This window comes from Colossoma macropomum, unplaced genomic scaffold (assembly GCF_904425465.1).
Source record: "Colossoma macropomum unplaced genomic scaffold, Colossoma_macropomum, whole genome shotgun sequence".
NCBI classification, from domain to species: Eukaryota; Metazoa; Chordata; class Actinopteri; order Characiformes; family Serrasalmidae; genus Colossoma; species Colossoma macropomum.
The window spans coordinates 32,437,469-32,451,456 of record NW_023494796.1 but is presented as its reverse complement, the minus strand read 5'-3'; the positions used below and the strand labels follow the sequence as shown (position 1 = coordinate 32,451,456).

General features: G+C 38.9%; 2 protein-coding genes across 4 annotated transcripts in view; both read left to right on the top strand.

Moving 5' to 3' along the window:
• adgrb3 (adhesion G protein-coupled receptor B3) overlaps positions 1–13,988 on the top strand; it is a 994,217-nt gene that overhangs the window by 664,512 nt on the left and 315,717 nt on the right. The gene's annotated exons all lie outside the window — the stretch shown is intronic.
• The window catches only part of LOC118816763 (spectrin beta chain, non-erythrocytic 1-like), a 148,105-nt gene that overhangs the window by 130,407 nt on the left and 3,710 nt on the right, over positions 1–13,988 (top strand). For all 3 annotated transcript variants that reach the window (XM_036583343.1, XM_036583344.1, XM_036583345.1), the window contains 6 exons: positions 1,018–1,156; positions 2,554–2,638; positions 3,328–3,524; positions 3,834–3,937; positions 5,493–5,547; positions 13,233–13,432. In XM_036583343.1, the coding sequence (XP_036439236.1) occupies positions 1,018–1,156; positions 2,554–2,638; positions 3,328–3,524; positions 3,834–3,937; positions 5,493–5,547; positions 13,233–13,432 (780 nt within the window). The remainder of the gene's footprint in view (positions 1–1,017; positions 1,157–2,553; positions 2,639–3,327; positions 3,525–3,833; positions 3,938–5,492; positions 5,548–13,232; positions 13,433–13,988) is intronic.

The window sequence follows — 13,988 nt, the reverse complement described above, 5'->3', positions numbered from 1 at the left end:
GAGGTCAGTGGTGTAGATCAAACACGACACAAAATCACCGCTTTCAGTTTAAACATACCTAAAAGGAGGACTCTGTGACTGGTTTGTGAGATTCACACTGCAGATAATGCTTTTACACAGCGAACGTCAGATATACTGCGGTTCACCCCTTAAACTACTGCGATAGCATAGAGAAACCCAGCCGTCTAGCTGGTGTCTGAATACTGTGATATGCTCTGACATGGATGTGGTAGGAGTGACAGCAGTGACCTACCGAACCGAGTCGACGTTGTTGAGAAACTAAAGAGTTTAGCACTGTTGTTGGCCACTTGTTTAGCATTTGTAACGGGGTAGCCGAGCGTTCGACACCAGACAGCTGAAAATAATCTGTTTTCTTTCTTAAATTATGACTATTACAAAAATTGCAGCTGTGCTTTTCCAGCTGATAAAAACAGCTCAGAAACTTTCTCACACTGTCCCAAGACAGATTAGTGAAATGTTCCACTGTTTGCCGAGTGGTTGTCATGATCGGACCATAAGTGATAGTTTAAAACCACAGTTAACCACCCAGGAGCAAAATCAGCCTTCAAACGTGAAAGAAATCATGATTTGACATTTATCGCGGTATGTATCGATATCGAACGATATGAATTTTGTTTATCGTGATAACGTTTTTGGCCATATCGCCCAGCGAACTTTTTCACCTGGAAAAACTTATTTAAGGTTCACAATCAGACCTTAAAACTACTGTTGTACCTTTGAGGGAACATTTACATTGTTTGTACCTTGATGAAGGAAAAATGTACCTGAACAGAACCTTTATTTCTAACAGGGTACTGTTTTTAGCTGTGTGACATTCTTTGGCCATTTTTATAGATAATATCATGTCATACAGTGTCACTGCATTATAGTATCAAAACATTTGCTCTTTTTTGCCAAAATATCACTTTAGGGATCTGACGTTTATTTCAAAGGCATCATCTCAACTCTTTTACTTGTAGCTCACAGTGAATTTAAGATGTTTTCTTGCTTATTCAGGGACGTGTCATCTGTGGAGCTCCTAATGAACAATCACCAAGGCATCAAGGCCGAGATCGACGCTCGCAATGACAGCTTCACCACCTGCATCGAGCTGGGGAAAGCTCTACTGGCACGCAAACACTATGCTTCTGAAGAGGTTAGAACAACACCTGCGCTTCTGTATCAGTGTATCTCTCTAACTCTGACTCTGTTTCTGTTTCCATCCATTATTAGACTTGAACAGATACTCCCAGTGCTTAGTGTTAAAGCGGCCCAATGCGGGATATATTTTTGTCCAGCAGATGGCAGTGCAGCTTTTAGATATTTTCTGAAAACACCAAGTGGAATTTTCTGGCATTTTTTACAGAAGAAATCAAGATCATAACGTTTTACAGATAAGCTACAATTTCCGGGGTGTGTTATTGGTTAGTGGTGTTTTCACATAGTGGGTAAAGATCCTTTTGGATAACTAAGTTGAATTTAAGACACAAACAGGACACACTCTGCCTGTGTATGTATGTTCAAGCCCATATACATGAGCCAGAGAGTAGAGCTGGTCAAGTTGCGGTTTATCACATATTCCGTTTGATTTGTTAGTTTAATCAACTACTGGTGACCAATTGCATGACATTTTCTCCGCCTTTTAAAACCAGCCATAAAATTGTATCTTTAAAGCGTGTTATTGGGAGGCTTCTTCTAACAGTGGCAGCAGATGCAGTGGCACGAACCCAGAGCGCTCAGAGAATATTTACCTCCAGAATAGCACTATTTTAACATTGTGGCTCAAATATAAATAAAGAGATGCTCCACAAAATATACTTTACAACAGCCCCAATATGCACTTGCAGTCTGTGGCACAGGTTGCGGTCACATCAGGGCACATTTTTTGGCTACGTTCACATTACAAGCGTCGTTGCTCAAATCTGATTTTTTGCTTAAATCCGATCTCTCTGACACGATGGTTCGCACTCGTTTAGGTAAGTGACTCAAATCTGTCATTAATGTGACGAACCGGCGTCCTGAAATGACCCTCATGAGCTCATCCTACTCAGTAACGTCACGTGAATGAATCACGTTCATCATCAGCACAAACTAACGAGCAGAACGAGCGTCGCTGAGAAGATAATTAACTCTGATCAGCTCTCAGCTTCATTATTAGAGCGAGACGAAGGAGAAAAAGGTGAGATGAGCTGCTTTTCCACCGTTTACAGGCTTTAACTTCTGTTCGGCGCTGCTGCCATGGTAATGCTGAGTGATGGCGCAGTGGGAAAAAAAGCACATGAATTCTGATCTGAGCGTCACATTAAGGTCGCATGGCCACGAATCGGATACATATCTGATCTAGAACCACATGTGAAAGTGGCTCAGGTTGGATTTGAAAAGATCAGGTTTGCGTGTCCACACAGCCCTGAAAACATCAGATCTGAGTCACATTAGGGGAATAAATCGTATTTGTGCCACTTCAACCTGGTAAAGTGAATGGAGGTTATGTTTTGTGAAATGAAAGTATCTTTTGACTCTGATTGCATAGACGTCCTTCATCCTTCTTTCCAGATCAAAGAGAAGTTGCTACAGCTGACGGACAAGAGGAAAGAGATGATTGACAAGTGGGAGGACCGGTGGGAATGGCTGAGACTGGGTAATTTACAGCACCAATTAACCACCCAATCCAGCATCAGTTTATTTCTTTATACACTCATATTGTATCCAGTATTTATTTGTTTAATGTTTATTTAAAAGAGACGGTACATGACAGCCTGATGTCATATATAGTAATATAAACAGCTGTTTTACTTGATTTTAGTTAACTTTTAATATGATTTTGGTATGTTTGAGCTGTGGTTTCACCTTTTATTATACTTTTTATTTATTTTATTCTTGCCAATTTATTGTTTTACATTTTCTGTTTCTTTATTTATGTTATTTATTTATTTATTTATTTTAAACTTGATCTCTGATGTATTAAGTTACTATATTGTTGAAATTTCAAGGTTTATTGTTTTTTGTTTGTTCGTTGTTGTTTTTTTTACTTTTCTGCTATGAAATTTACTACTGTGATTTTTTTTTATTACTTTTTTAGCATTTGATATGTTTTTACTGTCCAATTTCTCAATCCCTGATTTCTGTATTGGCTCGGCTACTTTGTAAATGAGGGTCACCCTCAATGTACTCTGAGTTTAGAAAAAAGGTTGGTAGATTGATTGATTGATGATTGATTGTATTGTTTCTATATGAAATGCCCAAAGTGTGAACAAAAAGTAGTTCAAGACTGACTGTCCTTTAAGTAGTTTTCAGCTTTTAATATTTAAATTTCTTTTTTAAACTCAGTTCTGGAAGTGCACCAGTTCTCGCGAGACGCAGGGGTGGCCGAGGCCTGGTTGCTGGGCCAGGAGCCGTACCTGTCCAGCCGGGAAGTGGGTCAGAGTGTGGACGAGGTGGAGAAACTCATTAAAAGGCATGAGGCCTTCGAGAAGTCGGCTGCCACCTGGGAGGAACGCTTTGCTGCTCTGGAGAGACTAACCACGGTGAGAGAGCAGTAGCTTCCACACTTGTACTAAACACTATCACTACGATGGCTCCCTTAAGGGCATGTCTTCAGTTTCTGTAGTTAGAGAACATTAATTACTAAAGCAGGGTTTTTATTTTATTGCTCTGTTTTAAAGCATTAGGTTATGGAAAGGTATGAAAATGTGTCTTTCACCTGCGACAAATTCATTTAAGGTACATAGTTGGACCTTAACACCGTTGTTTCATTGTGCATTTACGTTGTTTATACCTTCGTGAATGAAAATGTACCTGTAATGTACCTGTGATAAACCCGTGTGTGTGTTCAGATGGAGTTGTTGGAAGTGAGAAGACAGCAAGAGGAAGAAGAGAGGAAGAGACAGCCCCCGCCCGTCGAAGCTCCGCCCGCTGAAGCAGCTTCTCCACAGCAGAGGTGATTTTGTTATGACCTGATTTGATACTGTTCGTGGTACAGATGAGTGTGTTCACAATGAACAACAGACTGTGACCTACTGTGAAGTTACTGAGATGATGCCACAAATGTAGAGGAACAACATCATAACATTTATAATGCATAACATGCAACTAAGCTTTGTGAGTAAAAGAAAAGGGGTCAAATGATGTAATGATAATGACTAGGGGTGCAAATCTCTGACCTCACAGACTTTTTGTTATAATTTCCAAAATCATTCAACACATCATAAAATCTCAAATTCTCAAATGTTAATTTGAGTATTTTGGTACAAATCAGAATCATTTTTAAAATTCACTGAACACAAAAATGTGACTGAAGGCAGTACATTCTCAAAAATAATGGTACTAAACTGTCACTTCTGTGGTTCCCTCAAGGGTACATCTCAGTACCTTTAGTCAGGGAACATAACTGAACCATAATCCACTGAAATGATATGTTCTAAGCTGTACTGACTCCACACACCCCGTCTCGTCTCCAGGCTTTTATTTTACTGTTCTGTTTTAAAGCATTTGGTTATGAAAAGGTACAAATACGAACTTTTCACCTGGAAAAACTTATTTAAGGTTCACAGTTGGACCTTAAAACCACTGTTGTACCTTTGAGGGAGCATTTACATTGTTTGTACCTTGATGAAGGAAAAACGGACCTGCACAGAACCTTTATTTCTAACAGTGTATTTACACAGTAGTAGAATGTATTTTTTAACATTTGAAAAGAACTCAAAAATTGTATTTCGGCAGAAAATTGACAGCATATGCATATAACTGAGTCAATTTTAATTCTTTCTAACAATCCAGAATCAATGCAGTTGCATAGCCACCTTTAGATTGATGCATCTTTAATGACATTTAGAATTTTTTTTAATAAGGCTTCTTATGCTCACTGTCAGGACAAAACTGTACCTCCAAAATTGTAACTTTATAGGAGAAGCAAAAAACATAATTAACTCTGAATGGAAGTGATTTTTTTTTTTTTCCAGGATTGACTGATTCATTCATCATGAAATCTTAACACAATATTAAGAACAACTGCAGTGTTCAAGTTTTGTAAAAATAAATAAAAAAAGCAAAATATATCGCTGTTGTCAGTACAAATATCTCCTCATATCTCCATTTTAGTCGTTTTTTCAGTTTTTGACATAAATTAAAAATGCCTTTACATTGCGGGTAAATTTCATGAAGAATGGCCCAATAGAAATGCCCCAAAATGACTTGGACAAAATTCTGGTTCCATTGACTTACATTAAAAGTAAAGTATGTTTTTTTCTTCTCCTGTAAAGTTACCACTACCATCAGCAGTGATATACAAGATTTTGTCCTGACAGGGACATTATATTCGTCTCATTATCTTTGTTTATGCTATATTTATTGAAGCTGTTTTCCTTTTTCTGAGCCCAATGTTTGAATCAAGTTTACAGAGTGTACGTTTCCTTACCGTTAACACCCACTTTAATTACACTGGTCAGCAGGCTCTCTGTGTTAATGAAGATCTCTGTTTGTGTTTGTGTTTCCAGGGAGGGGGAGCAGGTCTCTCAGAACGGGCTGCCAACAGAGCAGGACTCTCCCCGGGTTAGTTATCGTTCCCAAGCCTACCAAAGCTACTCCAGCTTTCATAGCCGTCGAGGCCTCACAGGACCATGAACTCGTCTTCCCCTGTTCCATGTAGAGGGAGAGAGTCCACACGGCTCTTTATTCTTTTATCCCGCTCATTCCCAGCTAAAGAGCTCATACAGACTATAGCGGTTCTCCTGCTTTGTCCGATCGCTTGCTTTTAGAAGGTAGATGGTTGTGCTTCTCTGAATGACTCCCTGTAGCTTTTATTACTTCCTTGCAGCAGCATATATGCGTTGTGTATCTCTGTATCTTGTTGTCCACCATGCAGTGCCTAAGGTGAGGAAATACCTGTCTGAGAACAGCTGTGACGTTGTTGGGGTTTCAGCCTGGTCTCTGTAGCTTGAAGTGTTGGAAGATAATTTATCATTAATATATTCTTTCTTCTGCACGGTTAAAAGGCTTGATGAAGGAGGATGAGGGCTGTTGGCCTGGCTAATATTCGCTAGCTTATGTGGGAGCTAGATGTAAAATTGTAATGCATCTTTTCTCCATCCTTGACCCCACATGAATTGTGGAGTTCCATCCCAAGACAGATAAATATACCAAATAGCACCATCTAGTGCCTTAGCTTGTAGGTCTGTGTTAATTTAATAAAAGACTGATATTTATTTTAAAGATAAAATACATCTTTATGCATAGAACATTCATAGATTTTCTCCAGGCCAATTAAATTCTTTCGATCCTAGATTATGACTGAGGTATTGATTCTCGCTCTGCTCAACAATCTGATGGAAAATCTCCGTTTACATTCACACTACAATTAACCACCTTCGATCCGATCCAAAATGATGCACATTCGTAGAGAACCACTTAGTGTGGACGTTACCATGACAACCAGCATCATGTGAGTCCAGTCAGAGTGAGACGAGCAGCAGTGAGCAGTGCTTCTGTTTTTAATTACTTTAAAACGATGTCAGACTCAGGAAAACGTCCTTCACGTGTCCCCACCGCCGTCTTTTAAAGATCAGAGCATAAACTTCGTCTCCTCTGCAGACCAGTTTCTGCTCCGCCATGTTGAACGGTATAAACTTTCGCTATGACGTGACGAACACGATCAGAACGGACTTAAACTTTCCGATAGGGAATGTAATCAGATACAGGCGTTTACACGGATATTATTCTTCTATTTAACAGATTATTTACAGGATTACTCACCTCAATCAGAGAGAAACTGTATTCTGACTATTCTATTCTAATTTAGTTATTAGTCGAATTAACAGATTGTCAGGCTGCATGTAAACTTGGCTACTGAGTGCAGGATTAATGAACAGTAAATGAGATTTGGTGCAAGGTTAGATCACTGCGGTTTAGTGTTAGTGTGGCGTTAGTTTTGAGATTTTTTTGGTTTGTGGCAGTTCAGCCCCCAGTTGTTCAGATAGATCCCACACATGCCTCTCCTTTTTAATCCTGCATCATTTTCACCCCTCTGTTAGACTGATGCTTTAATCTTTTACATTTTTGGCTCAGCGATGCCTCCGTCCTGTAAAAGATGAAGCTAACTGAGCTGTTCTTAATATTGTGTTTGTTTTTCTATTACATTTTATTACAGCAATACAGTACTTATGTTAACTTAGCTTACATCCATTTAAATTATTTAAATGCTTTCATTACTTAGCGAACTTCTAAGCTAGGTCAGCCAGACTTGAGCCAGGCTTTGAGGAATACTTTACAAAGATCTCACTTCTTCTTTATTTCAAATATCCAGTTGTAAACCTTCACTAAACCCATCTTTAGACATCAAACTGTGGACCTATTTATCTTTTTATTAGACTGCAGTTGATGAAGAGCTACCTGTTTTACACCTTTGTGTAAATCAGTTATACCAGGAATATACAGTAGTATGGGTGATCACACAAAAATATGCCAATTTCTGTGCTAATTTTTAAAAATTTTCTTTTTCTCATCAAATGTGTTCATTTTTCACCATACTCTAAAATCTATTAATGTTTCACACATTCAACTGAAAAGTTGTTTTGTTCTGTAGTTAATTTTACTCAACTAGAGATTTTACAGAACTTTTAAATTTACAGAATTTTTCAATTTTTTTTTACTTTAACATACTATGCAAAAAATACACTGCTTAAGGGCCTTTTCAGCTCCATCTGATCAACAACCTTGATGATCAGTGTCTCCCTTTAAGCAGGTGCAGATAATGTGTTTTATATGGGTATTCTGAGCTTTTTTCTGCCTCCAGTTAATTTGCCTTAACTACACCATCCAAAAGAGAATTTATAAAGCTTTTGGATTTACAGACTTTTCTGAATTTTTGAACAAGTAAGCCCCTTGAACATGCAGTAAAGAAAATGTGCTGCTTCAAGCCTTTTCACCACCCAATCAGCAGCCATGATCAATATTCCCCTCCCCAGTAGCTGCAGATAATGTATTTCAGCTGAGTCATTGGGAGCTTTTTCTGCCTCCAGTCGATTCTCTGAGCTTATGCATGTGACAGTTTAATGATTTTGCAGAGAAACATAACAGACTCATCAGTTGCACACAATTAGCTGTAATGTTTCCTTTGAATTTTCAATTAAAACTTAACAAAAATGTTAAAATGCTTAATAGTTACATATTGAATCCTACATAATTAGATATTTGGAATTGAAGTTTGGCGTCTGCCATAAAAATTTAGCCTAGAATTCAGCCACTTGAGTGTCTTGTTTAGCATCATTTGTCTTTGTCAAGCTAACCATGATTGTAACCCTTCTAGTTCCTTTTACTAACCTTCCCTCATAATAAACCCCACTATAAGATACACATCAGCCCTTCCATGTACGCTTCACCAATGTTGTCCTTTTGTTGCTTGTGATGTTTTATGTGATATGCATGTTATTGTTAGCATGTTGGTCATTTTATGTTTGTAGCATCTGTTTAATGTTGGTGGTTAATGTTGTAATCCAGTGTCATTCTTGGGCTTGTTTATGGGTTGACGTTCATTTTCCTATTAATACATCTTTCATATTCATTTTGGTTATTCCTTTCTTTCTTTGTGTTGTATATGTTTGTTATTTAAAGCAGCACTATGCAAGTTTTGTTTTTTGTTAAAACCGAAAGAAGTAGCGTTACTGAGTCAAGAGAAAAACATGTTAGGTGGCGTCCTTGAGTCGACCTGTGAAGCCTGTAATAATAATTAAAAAGTCAGAGGTGTCGGGATGGATTTCTGGAGTTTTTCAAACCATATCATACATCTTAATGTATTAACATCGCGCGTACAGGCTCAAAAAGAAGATCCAGCTCGATGTTTAGGCCTGAAATGATGTGAAAATCAACACTATATTGAGGAAGATATGAAGACAATAGTACATAATTTACTCACATCCTCAGAAGACACGTCCCTCACCAGGTTTTCTTTGAATTCTCTTTCAGCTTACTCCCAATCGTCTGCTCATAGGGGTCAGAAATGCAACTGACATGACACATTCTTCCTCCACACGTTGTCTGCAATTACACATTTCCACCAGAGAGGTCTCCAAACCCTCAAATCTTACATAGTGCTGCTTTAAATAATCTTTGGTATTCAGGTATTCAGATTAGTCTCTTAGATGAACCTAATTTCATACTATAGTATAATGTAGTAATATAACAAATATTTAATTTGGAGATTTTACATGCTAGACTGCGACCAATTGTGTCAGCAGTTAAGTTTATACATTTTCCATTTTTTTTAAAGCTATAGAAAGAATCAGTAACTGAAGATGTTGTAAATGTACACAAACTTCTGAGGTACTTAAAGGAATACTTAAGCACGTTTCAGTCTAATCTTGATCTGCCTCATCTGTAGTAGAGCTTGAAATATTTGTCTGAACCCAACAGCACCTGATTGCTCACATCAGGTTTGGACATAATTTCCCAAACGTGTCGAGCTCAGGTTGCGTTTTTTTTTGTTTTGTTTTTTTTCTTCCACTTATAACAGCTTTTATCTGCGTTCACGCATCATCAAAACATCATATATAAAAGATCACAGAGGATTTTTCACTACAATCTACTGGTTGTTTCCTATGAACGTCAGTGCTCTGGGTTTGTCTGCCTTCTTACAAACATCTCTAGTATGGATGGGCTAAAATCAGCACAAAGCAACTGAATAAAAGGGAGAAAAGCATTTTGAATCTGGCCTCATGTTACAAGTGATCATCAGCACAATGCAGTTGATTGGATAGATTTAACTCGACTCACAACTAGATAACACCATTTTCCACGGAGAGAGGAAAAACGCCAAAATGTCAGCTTTCCTGAATTGACCGGTGATTTTCAACTGCAGTCCCAAATTACCAGTATGACCTGCCCTGGTCCGCCTCGGAGAGGCTGTCTGAAAGCACTGATGTTGATTTGTTAAAGTGAGCTTTAAAGTTCATTTTGTACATTTTTTACTAGATCACCATTTTTTTGTTACGTGGTAATTCAACCTACACCATTAGAAATATCAGCTTTTATTCAGCACTTTAGGTTTTGTTGAATATTGTTGTGCTCTGGTCACTTTAGGACGCTGCGCTTGATGTAGTTCGAAACGAACTGAGTTCGGACACAATTTTGTCCAGATCGGGTCAGGTTTGGATGTGTCACTAAGTGCGTTTACATGCACTTAATAATCCGATAATGCTCGCTTATTTCTGGTACCACCGTCTGTTTTTTGCACATGCACAAACAGAGAAATCCGAAAGAAATCAGAGTAAGAGTTTACATGCACTGAGAAATCTGATTACTGAGCTAAACTCCAGCCTCTTTATCAGATTTCTTAATCTGATTTCTAGATCTTACTCCGATCTAAGAAATCAGAGTGTGCTGTTTACACGACCATGTGATTAATCACATAACTGCAGAAATCTGATTAGGATTAGATTATTGAGTGCATGTAAACGCTCAGGATTTACCAATAGCTTATGTAAAGTATGCTTTGAGTCACTGTTATTGTCTACAAGAATAAACTGTATACTACAGATGCTGCAGATAGAGGTGAAGTTGAAAATGCTGAGTTTTCCTTTAACAAATAACGTAGAAAACACGTTTCACTGTTAGTGAAGTCTGAATATATCACATCAGACCTGCACATCGTAGTTTTGCCAGAATGTTTGGGATGGTCACTGAAAGGCTTTTAGAAAAAAATCTATGACGTTCTTGATGAAGAAAAGTGCCTGAATTGGTCCTGGCTTTGGCATGCTCCCTGTAAAAGTGCCTAGGATTGGTCCAGCCTCCGAAAGGCTCCCAATAAAAGCGCCCAGGATTGGTCCTGTCGAGAGGAGCTTGAGATGGGGTAATAAACTCTCAGTCTTGAGTGGGTGTGATGCCATAATCCCTTTAACTTGCAAAAATCACTTCCTCTGCCAATGATACCAATGATTACTGATGGACTCAAGCAATTTCAGAAATTGTTTGTGGTTTCTTGTGTGTTTGTTTTTTCGAGTGTGCCTCCTACGCTGGCTGTTTTCTTCTGTCAATTACGTTTACCAGCCGAGTGGCCATACGGTGTGCATTATCTAATGTTCTAATCTAATTTTGCATGTCTCCCCTTTTTCTTTTTTCAATCTTGCTTTAATTGAGTGCAATCAAAAGCATCTGTGTTGTCCCAGCTTCACTGAGATAGTTGAGTGCTACTGTTATCTTCTCCTAATCTATAATTGAAGCCCAGAGAGGAGAGGAGCAGGTAGGTGATGGAAAGATCAAAACAAGGTTTAGCACCAGTGTTCAGTGTCAATTCTCTCAGAAGCTGGGATGGAATTGTTAAATTGAAAGAGATTTAACAATTGGAGGCTGCTGTAGCAGCATACGTATACAGAAAACCTAGAAACAGCATTATTTGGCATTGTTTCCTTTAAAGAAAGAAAACGTTTCTTTTTAGAAATAGATTTAAGACAAACAGTACTCGCAAAAGTCAAAGACCAACGTTCTTTAATTTAATTTCTAATCAAAATGGCCATACATGAAAAATTTCAGTCTGGTTTTAGGCCTCATGGTACAGAGGCAGCACTAGTGAACATTTTAAATGATCTCTTATTATTCTCTAACCAAGGAAATGTATCTTTGCTAGTTGTCTTTGATCATAGTGCGGCATTTGATACGATAGACCGCTCTATCTTACTAGATAGACTAGAAAACAGTAACTAGGAGTAACAGGAGCAGCTCTTTCCTGGTTCAGATCTGAATGTAAACAACGAATCATCTGTTCTTACAAAGGTAAAGTATGGTGTTCCACAAGGCTCTGTTTTAGGGTCTGTATTGTTCACGTTATATATGCTACCACAGGGAACATTATCAGTAAACACGGCATCAATTTCCACTGCTATGCCCATGACACACAGTTATATATATCAGCCAAACCAGATGATAAACTTCAACTTAGCAAGATTGAGGACTGTATAAAAGACATGAAGGACTGGATGTCGAGTAACTTTCTCCTACTTAACTCGGATAAAACAGAGGTTCTGCTTCTTGGTCCAAAAGCTGCTGCAAACTGTGAAATTTAACACTTAAATTTAATAGCTTCTCAGCTGCGTCAGGTTCATGTGTAAAAAATCTTGGTGTTGTGATAGATCCTGATCTGTCCTTCGACGCACACATAACTAATATTACTAGAACAGCCTTCCTGCATCTCCGCAGTATTGCTAAATTGAGAAATGCATTATCTCTACAGGATGCAGAAAAGTTAGTTCATGCATTTATTACTTCAAGGCTAGATTACTGTAATGCCCTGCTGGCTGGATGTCCCAGCAAAAGCCTTAACAAGCTTCAGTTAGTCCAGAACGCTGCAGCCAGAGTTCTTACTAGAACAAGAAAGTTTGACCATATCAGCCCAGTTCTATCAAACCTACACTGGTTACCAGTTAAATTTCACATTGATTATAAAATTCTCTTACTGACTTATAAAGCACTAAACGGACTCGCCCCTCAGTACCTGAGTGAACTTCTCTCTCACTATGAACCATCACGCCTACTTAGATCACAGGGTGCTGCTCACTATTAGTACCTAGAATTAATAAAGTTACATCGGGGGGAGAGCTTTCTCATACAAAGCCCCCCAGCTTTGGAATGATCTTCCAGTCAGTGTTCAGGACTAATAACTTCTAGGCTAAAAACTTACTTGTTTAGTGGAGCCTTTGGTAGTTAGTTTTGCCTGTTAGATAAAAGGTGCAGATCTGGGGTTCATGGTCATAGAGTATTATGGTAAACTGGGAGTGGTGGTGCTGTCGTCCCGCTGCCTCACTCACTCACTCAGGTTTGCTGACGGTGGAGTGGAGGGGCGCCGACGTCTCAGGGAGCCTCATGTCTCTGTTACCTTCTGCCTCTCCCATAATGAGGCTGCTAGGTTGTTAGGATTTTCTTTGTAGCTTCAAATTCTTTGTTGAACTCCAGTTTTGGAAACTCCTTCTTTCTCCTTCCTTATGCAAGTGGATCATTTTATATCTCCTCAGAAACATCTCTGAAACAAATAACTTCTACTTAAAGGCCCTTTTGACGTTCAGAAATGAAAAACTAGAGGGTGGTCTCTGACTTTTGCCCAGCACTGCAGATTCCTGAAGCTTCCACATGTTTCTACACAGCCTCAGTTTCTAATGCATCTACTGTCCAGCTTTGCTCAGTGAAGAAATGAGTATGTACTGTTGTCTGTTACAGCAGAGTCCCATCGGTAACGTTCTCTCTGTCTGTACCAGGACGCTGCGGGAGAAAGTGATGTCGTCAATGGAGTGGCGGAGCCTAGCCCAAGCTCCTCCCCCACAGGAAGTCGCAAAGGGAAAGCAAGTCAAGCCGCAACTCTCCCGACAAAAGCCCAGGACACGCCCAGCGCCCAGATAGAGGGCTTCCTGAACCGCAAACATGAATGGGAGGGACACAACAAGAAGGCGTCCAACAGGTCCGCAGCAGTGCAGCATAATAACCCCTTTAGCCCCTTAATCTGCAGGCTGAATATTTAGTCATTAGTGCCATATTTTATTTTTTTTGTATTTTGTGTTTTTGTCCCAAGTAAAAAAGCTAATTTCAATGTGAACGGGCAGTGCTAATCTGCAATAGGCTGTAGGGGTGGTTTTATGTAAATGCGGACCTAGTTGTGACGGCACAACCACAATGAATTCCAAATGGGCTCTTTTTGCAGCTTTTATGTTTTTATGTTTTCTTAATCTCACAACAGACTCGCACTCATCTCAGGATGTAAGAGTTGACGAGATGAGCATCTAAATGTATTGCTCATATACTGCTCCTGCTCATCCTCATCTGTCACCCCTCAGTTATCGTATTTTCTGAAGAGAATTTTTTTGTTTGCTAATTTTTTAAACACTTGGTTTGATGTTCTTCCTCTGTTTTGCGCCTCTGTGTGAATCAAGCTAAATAACAAAAAAAAAGATAATGCAAACTGAAAATGTATCTTGCAACGTTCGTGGTATGTGGTAAAATCGAACGTAGCCAACATA